Below are 16,814 nucleotides of genomic sequence, written 5' to 3' on the forward strand. Positions count from 1 at the left end.
ATATGACAAAAATGTGAGCTACAGGAAGAGGTATGTTTTGGGGTACAGAAGTTGAGTGTGAAGATGCCACCCAGATGAAATAAGATGGCTCGTGACATGTGTAGGACTTATGACAAGTGTAGGACAGAGTCTTGGGCATATTCTGTAAGTGGCATTTTCTCCATTGAACATGATGTCCCCAAGAATTGAGGCAATGTGGGGAAAACACTAGTGTCCTTCCACACAGCCCTCCTTCTTTCTTTCTCTCCAATTCCTTCACTTTTTCCCTCTTTCCTCATTCTCTTTTCCTTTCCTTTCTCCCCCTTCCCACCCACTTGAATAGGCAGTTTCTTTCCCTTGCTGTTTTAGCCTTTTCTCACTTTATTTTTTCCTCATGCGAACCTCTTAGTCCCTCTTTCTTTCTTCTTTTAGATTCAAGTGTGTCATTGTTCGGTGTCAATAGCCAAGCGAAGACCAAAATCACATGCCTTTGCATGAAAGATCTTATGTCATATGAAGACTAAGGAGTCACAGGAAAGGATGGGGGAAGACAGAATCCCAGCGAGAGCCTTGGGGATCTCATTGGGCCTGGGCTTGTTCTGATGTTTTCCATTCCATGGCTCGAAGTTTTGCTCGCTCAATTTTTCCTGTGATGGTCTTGGGCAGGTCTAAGACAAACTCCACCTGTTGTAAAAATCAGATTGACATAGGCAGTGACCACAGTGGCATTGGAATTTTAAGAGGAGCTGCTGTGAGCACTTAAGGCTGGCGGGTCCAGGTGAAGGAGGAGGGAGGCTGGGGCTATTCTATCTTGGCTCTGTTTGTATTAAGAACCCTCACAAGAAATCAGGGCAGGAAGGAGTTGGCTAGAACATGGCAGTGATCTGGTGGTCCCTTGGCTTTGCTGTGAGGCTCAGATTAACCATTAAGTATGCTAAGGTCTTTAGATTGTTGTGGAGAAAGGGACAATAGTATTGTCCCTTCTGAGTACCTTGGCATTTGAAAGGCACTCTTTGCTAAATAACTGCAACAAAGATCAACTGCCCTAAAGTGTTTACCATTTAGCCACCGAGGATATTTAGGGGATGGAAGAATGGGCACAAAAAAGAGCTCAGTTTGTTGCTAAAAAGAAAACAACTCTGCTTGTGGTGAAAAAGAGGCAGAGGAATTGGGCATGGTTGTAGCCAGGGCACTGCAAGAGAAAAGAACCTTAGGGATTCTACCTTAGGGATTCTAAAAAGACCAGGGCCAATATTTGAATGATACTCAATATGTATATGGTATGACTGGGCCCCCTCACTTGATCTTAGAAATGTCCACTTGCAATTCAAAACCCATCACATCTGAATGACTGCATGTCTTGCTTCCTTCTTAAAAATTTAAAAGAACATTTATTTTTTATTATAGGCACATAGGTGTTTTGCCTGCGTGTATGTCTACCATGTGCATGCAGTACCTGCAGGGATCAGAAGCAGGCATTGGATATCCCTGGAACTGGAGTTACAGATGGTTGTAAACGGCCTTGTGGATATGGGAAACCAAATTAAGATTCCCCTGGTAGGGAAGCTAGTGCTCTTGTCTGCTAAGGCTTCTCTCCATCCTCATCTAATGTCTTTAAAACACTTATTAAATATTTACTCTGTTCTAGCCACTCTCTAAATGCCTAATGCTTCTATTCACCTCATTCCAACCCCCACCTCCCAGCTCCCCTGTCTCCAGAGCACATCTAGTTCTCTATTAACTCAAACAAGACTCAAGAGATCAGATTCCCATGCTAGTTCTCAGGCCGTTCCAGCTAACTTACCCATCTCCGGCTGCAGCCTAACCCCTTATAACTGGCAGGACTCTCCTATCAATTTTTCTATCCTCTCTGCTTACATAGCCCTAGCAACGGTCAGTCTGCTCTTCTTCTGGTCTCTTCTCTCTGCTCCACTCTCTGTCCCAGAGAGCTAACCATAGCAGTCTACCGAAGATGCCTCTCACTATTTTCTCTCTGTTATCTCCAAAAAAAAAAAAAAAAAAAAAAAAAAAAAAAAAAAACTCCCTGATTAATCATGGAGCAGCAATGTTTTATTACTGCATCCTCCACATACAGAATGGAACATCAGCATTTTTCATCCCCATTTTACAGATGAGGAAAGTCAGGAGCACAGGGAATATAGAGTAATTAGCAGAAGTAGATTTCTGTGACTCCTAAGACTGTGTTGTGCTGCTCTCCTTTTGGTTTGAGAATGGAAGTCTGGCTGTAGACCCTGATATTCAGTTGCATTCCTCTGAAGGAAGCGGTGTGTGTGTAGGAGTGTAACACCCTTTTAGGTTGCCCATGCTAAGGGTTGCTGTCCTGCCAGAGTCATGTCCCTTCCCACAGCAACCTGATTTCATGCCTGTTCTACATGAGGCTATAATTGCCCTTTCCTCTCCTCACTCCAACTCAGGAAAGTTCTGGACTGTCTTTAGAGCTTCCCATGGCCTATCTGGGTTCCTACTGAGACCAAAACACAGCCTACGTTTACTTCACTCAATGTTTCCTCTCCGTCTTTTGTCATTCTTCCTTTCTCCAGAGATGCAGGTCAGAACTTACTTAAAACACCTGGATATGAATGTCAGTTTCTAGGGTCTACTCTTAGGGTGACAGTTAGCCTGTACTAAGACATTGTGCACCCCAGACATTGAAGAACTGAATTAGCTCTAAGCTCAACATTTTTTTTTTACATTTTCATCCCAGCCTCAAAATATGTTTTCCTCATTCACTGGTACAAACTCTTTATTTTGAACATAATCTAACAACTAGGTCTGTTATAGTTTGGACAAGAAGTATCTACAGAAACCCATATGTTAAAGGTTAATAAAGTGTTCAGAGGAGGCTCTTTGAATTTGTGGTTTGATCATTGACTTCATCAATGGTTTAATTCACTGGCAAGTTCAGAACCTGGTGGCATTGTTAGAAGGCAGTGAGCTCTTTGGAGGTGGGTGTTCTTTCCAGGGCATTTTTCCCTAGTCTCTCCCTCTATTGCTCTGTTTCTTAACTACTAGGGTGGGGGGAGGGAGGATCAACAACTTCTCTCTACCATGCCCTTCCACCATGACATCTCTACCTTGTCACATGTCTAAAACTAAAGGGGCCAGATGACCAGGGATTACAACTTCTGAAAGCATGAACAAAAATATCTACTTCCTCTGTGAAGTGTTTCTAAGGTACATTTTTGCAGGAATGAGAAGTTGAGTGGACATAATCTTCCTACCACAGCAGTGTACTTGCCTTAGTCTCCAAAATAAAAGCCATGGGGAACCTCTGCAGTCCTCTCATTTCTGCTAGGAGCATTTCCATTTTCCCCCAAAAGAACCTCCCATTCCTCACTTAGGCCACATTTTGAGTATACGAAATAACTTTGTCCCGTCTTTCCTGTATTTTCTGTAGGAATGACCACATGACTCAGAATTGACCAATCAAGACACCCTACTGTCCTGGTTGCATAGAATGGTTTAATAGTGGGTACCTAAATTAGAAAAGCAAGAAGCAATTTCAAGTCCATCATTGGTTTTTGGGGGACATGCATGCAGTTCCTTTATGGCAGCTTGCTAAACTGCTACGAATATATATTTGGATTAGATGGCAGCTCAGAGGAAGAATATTTCAACAAATGAGGCCAATACGGAAGAAGGAAAGTGGAGAAATGAGACAGAAATCTCTAACTACATCATACACATTCCTAGAATTAACTATGAAGAAGGTTGTGGACTTGTGCTAACTCATGGACTTGTCAATCATGCAAGCAGCAAATTTTAAGTTATATTTCTATCATTCCAATTGAACTTTGTATAGTTCTGAGGATTTTTGCAAAGCCGTCACAGTACAGGCTTCAAGTAGAGGTTAGAAATTACTGAAACTTCCACGAAATCAATTGGCTTTTAATTCAGAATAAGCCAAAGGCTGGGGCCATTCTTCATGTACCAAGATAATTGTAGAATTGTTTTTGGAGAGATTTTGGTCACTGCAGAGAGGACATGTAAATTAGAGGCCTTGTCCTCATGCCAAGGAAGAGAAATAGAACAGATGTTCTTTTGCGAGTCTAGGGGGCATGGGTGGTAGCCTTACCTTCCTGGGGTACTTGTAGTATGCTGTAACTAACTTCACATGCTCCTGAAGCATCTTGATGAGTTGGTCTCGGTCATGGGACAAGAACTCAGGGGCTAGGACCACAAATGCCTTCACCACCTACAGCAAGAATGGCAACTAATAGGAATCAGGTACCTATTCATCTCTTGATCAAAATCAATATCAAGATACCCACTATAACTACCACAACCAAATGCCTGCATTCATCCAAATATCAGAATCAAGGGAAAGGAAAACATGGGTCGTGGGTAAGAACCACCAACAGTTCAATGTGTTCTCAAGTGACTTATTTGTTTGTATGAGATAAGAGTTCCCAGGCTCAGCTCATTACCCCAGGGGCAGTAAAGATTGCTGGGAGGGAAACCAAGACTAAAAATCCAGACTTTAAATGATTTGTTTAATCTCTTCAAAAGTTTACCCACCCGTAAGATGAGATAAAATTTTTATATTTAATCCACAGGACAGGAAATAAAGCCACCTATAACTCATCTCGGTCTAAGGTCCTCTTTGCTCTCCAGTGGCTCTCATTATCTTACATGCCATATGTCCTCTGTCTGCCAGACATATGACATCAACAAGCTTGTGCCCTGCAGAAGTGCACTGGGATATGGATCCACTTGTCCGCCTTAAGCCTTCTCCACGCACATCCTAAGCTCTGCCCCATCCCACAACCCTGGTGTCTTCCTTATTCATTGCATGGTTCAAGGGCTACATCTTCTAGACCAAACCACTCTTCTTTAACTCTTGTTAAGAAACAGATCCTTACAGATACTGCTAAGCCTTGTTCCTAGCATCCTGCAAATATATAGCACATTTACGCTCACAACTGTCCCTCATCTCACAAATGGTAAAAAGAAAGGAAATAGTGATTAAAGCAGCCCGGTGCATATACAGCGAATTGGCAGTATGGCCAATATTTGAACCCAAGCTATCCAGCGTCTGAGTGTGTTCTTAACCAGCTAACAACACTGTTCCCATGTTTGACCACTGCTCTGTCACCTCTCTTCTGACAGGGTCTGGGCTGCTGATCACAGCTGTTTCCACCACAGCAGGATGTTCCATCAGTGCATTCTCCACCTCGGATGGTCCGATCCGGTACCTGTAAAAGTGTGTCCTTCAGGAAAGACGAGCCACCCAGCCTCTCGGACTGAGAACCAGGCAGAACAAAAACATGGAACACCCATTCTGGTCCAGAAACTGTGCTCACCCACTGGAATTAATGATATCGTCTGTCCGCCCTATGAAGTGGAAATATCCTTCTGGATCCTTCATTGCCTTGTCTCCCAGAAGCCAAAAGTCTCCTCGAATATTAGCCTGTGTCTTCTTGGGATTATCCTAGTGAGCACAGAAATAGAGAACTGTTGTGTCTGCGGAGTGTAATTCCCTTGCCCCAGGAATTCTATGAATAGTTACTTTAGTTTACAACCTGAGCAGCTGTATGCTGTATGGTGAAGCTGTCACACATTTACCAACCTTATGTTTCCCCAGCCAACCCGGATCTTCTCTACATTTATTTCAGTCATTCTACTAAGAGTCTCTCACCAACTCCCCTAAATCAAAATCTTACAGATGATATTAACATATTCACTGATCTATTTATATTCTAAGGTTATTCCCCCTCCATTTAAAAATTTCCCTTCCATAGACAATCTAACCTCTCTTCATCTATAATACCACCCAAAGCTATCGATTCCATATGGCTTTCCCCCACTTCTCTTCCATTGTACTTGAAAGGTCTAAAGACTGGCCAACAAAATTCCAAAGCCTCACCTGATGCTCATACTTCTACCATGGCTGGGCCCCCTCTATTAATGAGCCTCTGTCATATTAGTCCTAAGGAGGCTTGAGGGCTACTGACTGTCTGTAAGATATTTTTATATCTCACTTAGGTATGGGAGCAACGGCTTTAAGTTGATGTCCAGGAATGAGGTTAGAATCTTCCACTTAGTTTCATTATTGAGAATGCCAAGGGAAGTTCAAGGGGCTTGTCTGAAGCTGAACCAATATTCTAGGTTGTAGAACTGAGAGCAGAAGTCTAGATCAAGATTTCTTGATCACTAGCTCAGATTTTGTAGTCTCCATGCAGATTCTGCTGGCATGACCACTGTGGTCCTAAATAGATCTGCCAATATCACTGCACCAGTTTCCTTCTGTATTTGATGTGGACACCCATGTCCTAGCTCCGTGGAGAAAGTGTACAGGAAATGTTTGAAAGAGTATGCAGTGTTGATGCATCCTGGTTTCAAAGCCTCAGTTTCCCCTGTACAGTAGGAATGACAATTTGAATCTGTCGTAGTTACTTTATTTAACACACTTATATGTATCGAAATTACAAGGGCTTCATAGCCCTTTGTCATGATATTCCGTATTGATAAAACTGGATGCCAACTCATCAAAGAGGAAATAAGACAGGGGTACGAATAACTTGCTCCTGAACATTCAGCAAATACTGGAGTAGCATTTGAACTTAGGCAAGCAAGCTCTAAAATGCTTACATTATGTCTAGGAGCATGAAATGTGTTTAAGGTGTATAAGGAGTCTTAAGACAATGCTTGCCTCATAGTATATATTCAATAAACCAATGGTTCCCAACCTTCCTGAGGCTGCAGCCCTCATGTTCCTCTTACAGTTCCTCATGTTGTGGTGACCCCCAATCACAAAATTATTTTTGTTGCTACTTCACAACTGTAACTTTGCTATTGAAAGGTTGGGAGCCACTGTGATAAATGGTAGGGAGAACATTAGACTTGCTCATTTACTATCTTGGGCACATGATTTTGCCATACATCTAGACGGTGTGTAGTTGATGTTGTCCCATTTCCAACAGTTGTAGATTTAACTATGTTTCTAATCTCTGACTTCACCATCACTTCCTGGTGAGAGAGCTGACCCTACTCATGTATTGTCTGTGAGTGCCTTCCAGATGTCTAGATGCTGGATGCTGTCAGTACTATTGTGATTCTCCTTGGGGACTACCCAGCATGTCTCCAAAGCTCTACAATACCATAAGGCCCAGGTCCGTGCTTCGTGGATAGAGCAGGGAAAATGCTGCTGTGTGTAGCTCAGAGCAATAAGAACACTGGCATGTCAGCTGGGGATCCACCCCACGTGCAGCCACCAGGCCCAAGCACTATAGCTGATGCTGGGAGGTGCTTGCTGGCAGGAATCAGATAGGAGTGCCTCCTCAGGGGCTCTGTCAGAGTCATACAGCTGAGCATGCTTGCAGCTAACCATAAGTCTGAGCATGGGGACCCCAATGAGGATGCAGGGGTGGGGATGAAGGAGCTGAAGGGGTTGTGGCCTTATGGGAAGAACAACATTGTTGACCAACCAAATCCTCCATAGCTCCCATGGAGTAGAACACCAACCATGGAGCATGCATTGAGTGGCCCATGACTCCAGTTGTATATTCCGTGGAGAATAGCAGTGTCTGGCATCTATGTGAGAAGAGGCCTTTGGTCCAGGGAGGGCATGTTTTCCCAATGTAGGAGAATGCCAAGGCACTGAGGTGGAGAGGGTCATTGAGAGAGGGTGCACCTTTGTGAAGACAAGTAGAGGGGGAGAGGGGATGGGAGCACGGTGGGCAAAGGGGATAACATTTTAAATGTAAATACAGAGAGTATCTAATAAAAAATTAAAAAAAAAACACAGGCATGATGCAGGAAGGTTTGTTGTTGCAAAGGCTCATGGGGAAATGTGAGCTCTTTGGTGATTTCTTAGTACTTGGCTAAGGATGGCAAGAAGGAACGGTATGGCTTCTCTCTGAACAAAATACCCATTTGCTGTAGTTGTTCTAATTTTATACTATTGTTGGCTAATACAGAGTTAGGTAACATTATGGAAAAGTACCAATTCTTGAACCCTGGTAACTTTGAATCTCACCAATACCTCTTGGGGATATTCATAGCATTAGGCATCCCTTGTTCTTTGTGGTCCATCTCATCATTTCAGGGAACAAAGGGTGAGCATGGGTCCTTACCACGTATCCAGAGAACATGCCTATAGGCCAGATGGGCTTCACCCTGATAGCCATGTCTCCTTCCTTGCCAGGGGGCAAGACATTGCCCTGATCATCTATGATCTAAAGGAAGAAGAAAATTGGACAGATGACTCAGAAGAGGAGCTAGCACACACAGTGTGTGACATTAGAGTTGGTCTACTATAGGCCATTTTGTTCTTGACAGGTACTGGAAGTCAAGGGAAGCCAAGAGGCTTAAGCTTGGATTCCTCTTCCACCTGCCAGGCTTTGTGCCAGTAAAGCATCTCAGTATGCTGGACCAGAGGAACCTGGGCAACTGCTTCTCACTCTAAGAGTTCAGGAGACACATGTGCAAACCTTCTCACTTGTAGACTTTGAGACTAAAAATTAAATGTTACTCTGCTACTTGGACCACTGGCCTTCAGCTATGAGGCATTATGCTTGAACACTGACTTCTGTAAAACAGAAACACTTGTGGTGAACAAAACAGGATACGAAAAGGCATTTCAGTGAATTGTCATAATTAAGACATCAGCATAGTGAATGACAGATCATCACATATGAATTAGACATACGTTGTCATACCTTTGATAAACAGAAATTTACATGTAACCACAGACACATAAACATGAATATCAGTTCTTAGAATTCAGCCCAAATCAATAAAAGGAGAAAAAACAAACTTTAGTTGCAATACAGTTGCTACAATCTAATGAAAACAGAGCATCATCCATTGACACACAGCATGGAGAGCGCTGAAGCTACACTGTCCTATCATAAGTCAGTGGGATCCTGCTGCAGCTGGTACCTGCTGACATAGAAGGAACGGTGCCTAATTGTTCAGTTTTAAGCCCAAGTTATAAAACGCCATGCCTAATCACTTCTATTTTCCTTTCAAAACCACATTTAATTTTGTAATTATCTGGGCAGTTTGTTAGATAAGGAAGATGGCTCCTATCTCTCTCCCTCCCTTCTTTCTTTCCCCCTTTCTTTCTCTTCTATTCCTTTTCAAAATACAATATTACATTCATTCATTCATTTATTCATTTTGTGTGTGTGTGTGTGTGTGTGTGTGTGTGTGTGTGTGTGTGCTTGTAGGTTAAAGTTTATTCTCTCCTATCATGTGAGTCTCAGGGAACTAATCTCTTATGCATCAAGCCATAACATTGCCCCCCCATTTAAAATATTATTATTAGTATTACTTTTTAAGTTTAGATTTGTTATTTTGAGAATTTTGTACACTAAATTTTATGTTATTTCCATGGCCTCTCCAACTACTTATCTCTTCCTCTTCATTCCTCTCAAATCATGACCTTTTCTTCTTTAACTACTATTACATACACAATACATACATACATAATACATATATACAACACCACACACACACACACACACACACACACACACACACACACCATGCTGAATCCATTTAGTGTTGCTCAAATATGTTTGTGTTTAGGATTTAGTGTGAGGGATTGGATAACCAATTCGGAGCCTTGTCCCTGGAGAAAATCACTCACTCTTGTAGCCACTGACTGCTTCCAGTTCTTCACATAGATGTGGGGCTTTGTGAAATTCAATTCATGTTGAATAAGCCATTATACAGACTTTCTCTTAGTGACTATATTGTTAAGATTTCATGAGTTCACTTCCTTCTGTCCCCTCTAGAAGATACTGCCTCACAGGGCGAACTATAAAATCCTGGTACCCCGGATTTTATAGTTTTCCTGACCCTTCTTTCATAATGTTTCCTGAGCCTTAGATGTGGAGGTTTCACTAAAAGTATCAATTGGGATTGGTTACCCCACTGCCAGTCGTCCTCTGCACTTGGATAACCTGTGGATCTCTGTAGTGGTCTCTGTCTATTGCAGAGAGAAGAGGGGGTCATCTGGGGCCTATCTGTGGGCATAAGGGTATTTAGAATACAGGTGGAAATTATATTGGTTTAGAAAAATGGCAGTAGGATTCTCTAAAATCCACATCCTCTTTATATAAACCAGACATAGGCTTATAGTACCAGGTGTAAGTTTCTTCCTATTAAGCAGGCTGTGAGATATGTATTAACCAATTACATATCTATTGGTTACCTCTAAGATAAAACTGTCATTATTGAACCACTGGAGATATCTTGCCAGGCAATAAAAAATAAATTCATATTGTATTTGAATTTAGGTTTTACAGCTGAGTATGACTATTGATTACTTTTATTCCTGGTCACCTTGCTAGTACCTTCCAATATGTGAGAGCTAGGGCTCAGGAAGAAGATTCTTCAGGTCAGTTGCAGCTTAGTTTTGTGAAGTTTGCCCAAAATCTATAGTGTCTTCGGGTTTTCAGAGGCAACCGAGGGCAGTGGCAATAGCCTATATTGTTTTAGGAGTCTCTTAGAACACCACCCATAACCAACAACTCCAAGGGAGGTTTCCCACGTCTGGCACTAGAATTCTGGGTTTCATTAATCTATGGCTCTTGGGGGGAGAATTAACACCATGTATATTATTACTTTATCCAAATTATGTATGTATATACATGTGCACACACATTATATTTATTTTTAAATAAAGTTATAAAACAATGTACTCTACTTTGGCTTTTCCAAACATCCTTAGTGTATTTTGTCTCTTTTCTTACCCCCTTTCTGTGTATTACCTTTCACTTTCTACCCCATTCTCCTTAGTGAAAGTTCCCCATTTTTCTCTTCCCCCTTCATATAACCCATGTCTTACTATCACTTTCTCTCTCTCTAGAAGTTCAACTACCCATTCTCCCCATGATCCCTTTCTACTTTCCTGTTTTTTTTTTTTTTTTTTTTTTTTTTTTTTTTTTTTTTTTTTTTTTTTTGTGATTATTTTATGGTATGTACTCAAACCTAAAGGTTTGAAGCTAGGATCCTGAAGTCAGATGGAACACAGAGTTTGTTTTTCTGAGTCTGAGTTACCTCACTCAGTATAATATTTTCTATCCATTCACCTGCAAAGTTCATGATTACATTTTTCTTTACAGATGAATAGTATTCCATTATGTATTTATATTCATTTTCATTATCCATTCATTAATTGAAAAGTATTTAGGTTGTTTCCATTTTCTGGCTGTTGCGAACAGAGCAGGAATAAATGTGGCTATGGAATGGGATGTTGAATGCGTTGGGCATATTCGAGGGAGTAGGGTAGCTGGGACATATGGCTCAACTATGTATTTTTTATGTGAATTCTCCACGTTGATTTTCACAGTGAATTGCCATTTCACAACCTTACTAAACAATAAAGGGGGGGTTCCCCTTTTCTCCTGTCCTTGACCATTTGTTTTAGTTCTTTTCTTAGTCTTGGCCACTCTGAATGAGGCAAGATGACATCCCATAGTAGCTTTAGTTTTGCATTTCCCTGATTGCTAAAGATAATGAATACCTTTTATGTTTCTTAGCATTTTTACTTCTTTAGAGAACTCTGTACACATCCACAGCCTGTTTTTTAATTGGGTCATTTGTTTTCTTGATTTTTTTGAGTTCTTTTAATATTGTGAGCACTATTTCTTGGTCATGCATATAGCTGGCAATCAGTCTTCGCCACTCTGTGAGCATCCTCTTCACTTGGCTGATTATTTCGTTTATCCTATAGAAGCCTTTTGGTTTTATGAGGTCCCATTTGCCAACTACTAGCCTTAGTTACTAAGCAAATGAAGTCTTACCTAGAAATCCCTTTCCTGTGTTGGTATCTCACAGGCTACTGCTGATGTTTTCTCCTAGAAGTTTCAGAATTTTAGTTTTCATGTTTGGTTCTTTCATCCATTTGATTCTTCTTTCTTCTGTTTTCTTTTTTCTTTTTATTTTTTATTAAAGCTGGACTTCAACAACCACAGAAACACCAGACTAGCTTGTAACTTACACAACCCACTTGACTATTAACTATTTTGTCTACCATGTGGTTAGTCACTTCTCTTTCAGTCCTGGCCTGCTTCTTCCTTAGTGTCTCCCCAGCATCTCCCATTTGGTCTCTCTTTACTTTCTTCATCTCTTACTATTTCCCAGAATTCTCTCTATTTCTGCCAGTGTGCCACCTCCTAATTCCTGCCCCAGCTCACTGGCCATCAGCTTTTTTTATTGACAGGTGATGTTAATGAGATTCTTTCCACAGGGGAGAATGGACAGCCTTGTCTCATTCTGGATTTTAATATAATTTCTTCCAACTTTTCTTCATTTAGGGTGATGTTGGGAGTGGGTTTCTCATATATAATGTTTATTATATTGAGTTTTGTTCCTACATTCTTGTTTTTTTTTTTATCATGAAGTTGGGTGGGATTTTGTCAAAGGCCTTTATGTATTATTGAGATAATCATGTGGGCTTTGTATTTAAGTCAAGTTCTTTAATTTATTATCTATTATTTTTGGTATTTGGAACTATGCCTGAGTGTCTAAACATAAAGACAACTTGATCATTGTGGATGATCTTCCTTAAATGAATTTTTGCACCTGTGTTCATCAGCCATAGTTTTGTTTATTTTACTGTAGGGCATTTGCCAGGTTTGGGTGTCACAGTTATTATGGTTTCACAGGTGTATGAAAGTGCCCCTTCTGTTTGTATTTTTTAAAGTTTTGGCTATAATTCTTGTTGGAAAGACTGGTGGAATTCTATCTAGATCTGTTGGTTTGTTTTGTTTTAAGCTGGAAAGTGGGGATTTGGGACACTCACCTAGTTAGGCTGGAATAACTGATACTAGTTCAACTCAATAAAAACATAATAAATAAAATTCCACACATTAGTGCCCATACCCATTACCCTTAGCAAACCTGTACATCATAATGTGGTAAGGCTGTTCCCAGGTAGTCCGGTTTCACTTTCATGGTCTTAGAAACTCTGCAGGTAAGTCCCTGTGGAGAGACACAGACAGAACAGCAAGCTCAGGAAGAATCACACAGCCAGGGAAGGAAAGGCTCAGAAGCAGATCTCATCTCTGCCCTCAGTCTCTCTAATCCTGTCTTCTCCATTACCATACCACAGTTTCCTCCTTTTTCCTGGAACTCTAACTCTAGTGGTGCCACCAAATTTTTTGTTCAAAAACAATCCAGTTATTCCCCGGGGAGAGACATAAACAACTACTCTCCACAAATCCAACTAGATGGGAGAAACAAGTTAGAGTGACTAAAATCAGCAGTAACAAATCACACATTCAATATTGGAGAAGAAGCAATGTTCCCAACACAGAGGAATGGTAAATGTTTGAATCAGTGGATATGCTAAATACTTAGAGTGATCATTACATGTAGCACACAAATATAGAAACTATATACTGTAGGGATGAGGTACAGCTTTGTGGTAGAATAATTTCCTAGCATGTGCAAGCCCCTTGACTTGGTTATCAGTTGAAGCAGAAGCAGAAGGAGGAATAGGAGAAAGAGGAGAAGAAGGAGAATGGGAGGAGGAGGAGGAGGAGGAGGAAGAAGAAGAAGAAGAAGAAGAAGAAGAAGAAGAAGAAGAAGAAGAAGAAGAAGAAGAAGAAGAAGAAGAAGAAGAAGAAGAAAACAACAAGAAGAAGACAAGAAGAAGAAAAAGAAGAAAAAGAAAGAAAAGAAAGGAAGAAAAAAAGAAAAGAAAGAAAGAAGAAAGGAAGAAGAGGAATGGAAAGGAGAAGGACGAAGATGAGGTGGAGAAAAAAGAAAACGGAAAGTGAGGAGGATAAAGGGAAGGGAATGGAGGAAAATTTTTATGTTCAGTTCTTATGTGTCATGTAATTATTTAAAAGTATGAAGTTACCCATCTATAATCTAAGAGGCCTACACTCATGGTAGGGATGGTTTGCTTGAATCCTGAAATGAACCCTGCCCTCAGAGAGGCTGTGGTACTGAGAAGCTCTTTCTGCACATGTCCTTGTCTGGATGAACAGCAGCACTTGCTGGGTCTGTTCTCCTTGCACTGTGGCCCCCACCTGTGTTTGCAAGCTATTCCTGACTGCTTCATGTCACAGTATGACAGCATCGCCTTTAGCCTACTGGGAGAACACTACCAAGGGTAGGATTTTACAGACTTGTCCCTGTCCCTTGCCTCTGTCTGAGCAGGCAAGTGCTATACCTGACATATATGAGGTGTCAGTTTTCTGCTAATATGTAACTCCAGCACAAAGGACTTCCATGATCACTTTGTCTGAATGAACAGCTGCTGGTTTTTTTTTTTTTTTTTTTTTTTTTTTTTTTTTTTTTTTTTGTTGTTGTTGTTGTTGTTGCCATGGTGATGGCATTGAAGATGGAGCCTCTAGGGGACAATTAGGTCAGTAAGAAGAATTAATGCTTTTCTGACAGGACTGAGTGGTGGCTCCAACCTTAGACTTCCCAGTCTTCAAAACTATGAACCAAAATACATACTTTTCTTCATAAATCATCTAGACTCAGGTATTAGGTTATAGCAATACAGATCAGACTAAGATGTGCTGACATTTTCTACTCTGTGAGTCCTTATTTTTCCTACCCTTTATCCCTACACTTTTACCCCCATCACTAGATAGGTGATAAGAGAAGATGGAGGATACACACACACACACACACACACACAGAGAGAGAGAGAGAGAGAGAGAGAGAGAGAGAGGGAGAGAGAGACAGAGAGACAGTGACAGAGACAGAGAGACAGTGGGGGGGGGTGAGGGAGGGAGGGAGGGAGGGAGGGAGGGAGAGAAGGGGTCAGGGTATGAGCCTAATTTATTTCTTCTTTTCTTAAAGTGGGTCTTTGCTACTTTGTGGGTTCTTTTTTCCCCCACTCTTATCCTATTCCTCTGGTTTCGATTTCATCACTAGATAAGAGAAAAAGAAAAGAGGAGGGGTGGCAAAAATATAGAGATCTCTGAATTCATTTTTTTTCTTCTTGTTTCTTCTTTGAGCATGACTAACAAACCACAAGCCCCGCCCCCCCCAACGAATGACTGACAACCACCAACCCCACCTATAGGGGTCCTTGCATTTATGTACTCTCTGAAAATTTCCCAGAATTCCAAATGTCACAATTACAAATGGGCTAGGCCACAAAGCAAATCATAATTAGCTACTGTGAAGCAGCCCCATATTCCCACACACGGGATAAAAATGAAAATATATTCCTATAACATTTCTATGTCTTCGAAGGAAACCAAGATTCCAAAATTTTCACTACACTGAGCCTCTAGCTCTTGACTGCTCTTAGCATTTTTTCCATAACCCTTTTTATCACCTACCAGGACATCTATTGCTTGATTTTCTGTCTCCCTCCCCTGCTAGAATGCAATCTCCATGAAATCAAGATCATGATCATTTTGCTCTCACTGTAGATGCTCAATAAGTATTTTTCAACTAATGAGTGATACACAACTTCACTAAGGTATCAAACAGAATCTGAAGTCTAGCAGGTGCACTCAGCCCATGGTTCCCTGGGGAGCAGATACCGTTTCTGTCTGGCCATAGACTTCTCGGATTTCCAGTCCTGTCTTGGCTTTCCAGCTCTCCAGAGTCTCTGGGAGTAGGGTTTCTCCTCCACTGAAGCAGCTATGCAGATGTGGGAACTTGTAGCTAAAGAAGAGAGTTTATTTATCTTTAGCCTCATTGGAACTGAAGTCTACCCAGGCTTGGGGCTGAGTTCTGGGTGCTGTGATGATATTTCTGGCTTTCTATAGGCTAAGTATGCCCAGCTTAATAGGTACAGGAATGGGTCTAGATGATCCTACCAGTCCCCTACAGGTCCATCACCTGGAAAGATTCTGTTGTAGCAACATCCGATAAATGAGGGGGGCACCCACCAGGATGTTTATGGGGTATCTGGAAAGCACCTGCGAAGAGAAAGCCTTCTGAGACACTGCTTATCAGACCAGATGCCAAATTCAAGCTGTCAATCAATCATGACCTTGAGGTTTAGTGATTTCACCTGAAATCCTAGTTTGTCTCTTGTGTTTGTTTTAGACTTAACAAGTCTCACACTTCCAACAAATACCCAAGACACGACAGAAGAATGAACAGATTTTTTAAAAAAAGGTCCGAGACTCATTCAAAACACTTTTGTCAAAGCCTGGCTGGCTCTTCCCACTCAGTTTAAGATTCATCTTCATAATCCTCCATTTCACCCCACCACAGCCTCAGCCATCACGGGGATAGACCACATGCTGCAGCAAATGAATTATGTGATCTTCTCTCAGTGCCTTAACTTTCTGGAACCGAGCTCATAATAGGCTATTTCCATGAAAATTATTGTGAAAGACAATTCCTGAGAGGCATGGAACTGTATGCTTCCTCAAGCAGGTCCCACAATGACCTCATGTAGTATGTATGTACTGTGCTCTTATTTATAGACCCCAGCCCTGTAGGATTAAGTAGATTGTAAGCAACTGGAGGAGTCAACATTTTCCATGAACTATGCAATGCTGTCTTTCTCACCATTTTTTTTTGTGTGTGTGTGTAGAACTGAACAGCGATCTAAGTAAACATCTAAGAAAAAAAAAAAAAAGAAGAACATGCAAGCATCACACAATCATTTCCTGCATGTGTAACAGACAACTCTAGCTATCCTATATTATATTTTTTGCAATCAAGATGAAAGCATGTTTATTATTTGTTACTATGTGGTAATAAGAAACTACAGCATGTAGATATTTTTAAATGAGTATCTCAGGCTATATAGGAGAAGGACAGGCTATATAAGAAAAGGATTCCTTTCTCTCTCTCTCTCTCTCTCTCTCTCTCTCTCTCTCTCTCTCTCTCTCTTTTTCCTCCCATGTAAATTCCCCAAACTGTATATA

At 41.1% G+C, this 16,814-nt stretch overlaps 1 protein-coding gene across 2 annotated transcripts in view; it reads right to left on the reverse strand.

Moving 5' to 3' along the window:
- Positions 1–558: 558 nt before the first annotated feature.
- Positions 559–16,814, reverse strand: part of LOC308416708 (acyl-coenzyme A synthetase ACSM2, mitochondrial) — a gene marked incomplete at both ends in the record, with an annotated part of 35,047 nt that continues 18,791 nt past the window's right edge. The window contains 8 exons of one of the 2 annotated variants that reach the window (XM_080911764.1): positions 559–663; positions 4,076–4,195; positions 5,096–5,195; positions 5,304–5,431; positions 8,076–8,177; positions 12,856–12,936; positions 15,471–15,594; positions 15,772–15,851. In XM_080911764.1, coding sequence (XP_080767890.1) covers positions 559–663; positions 4,076–4,195; positions 5,096–5,195; positions 5,304–5,431; positions 8,076–8,177; positions 12,856–12,936; positions 15,471–15,594; positions 15,772–15,851 — 840 coding nt within the window. Of the gene's footprint in view, positions 664–4,075; positions 4,196–5,095; positions 5,211–5,303; positions 5,432–8,075; positions 8,178–12,855; positions 12,937–15,470; positions 15,595–15,771; positions 15,852–16,814 lie in introns of both variants that reach the window. The other variant, XM_080911763.1, reaches the window with a different exon arrangement.

This window comes from Micromys minutus (genome assembly GCF_963924665.1).
Source record: "Micromys minutus genome assembly, chromosome: 2".
Lineage (NCBI taxonomy): Eukaryota > Metazoa > Chordata > Mammalia > Rodentia > Muridae > Micromys > Micromys minutus.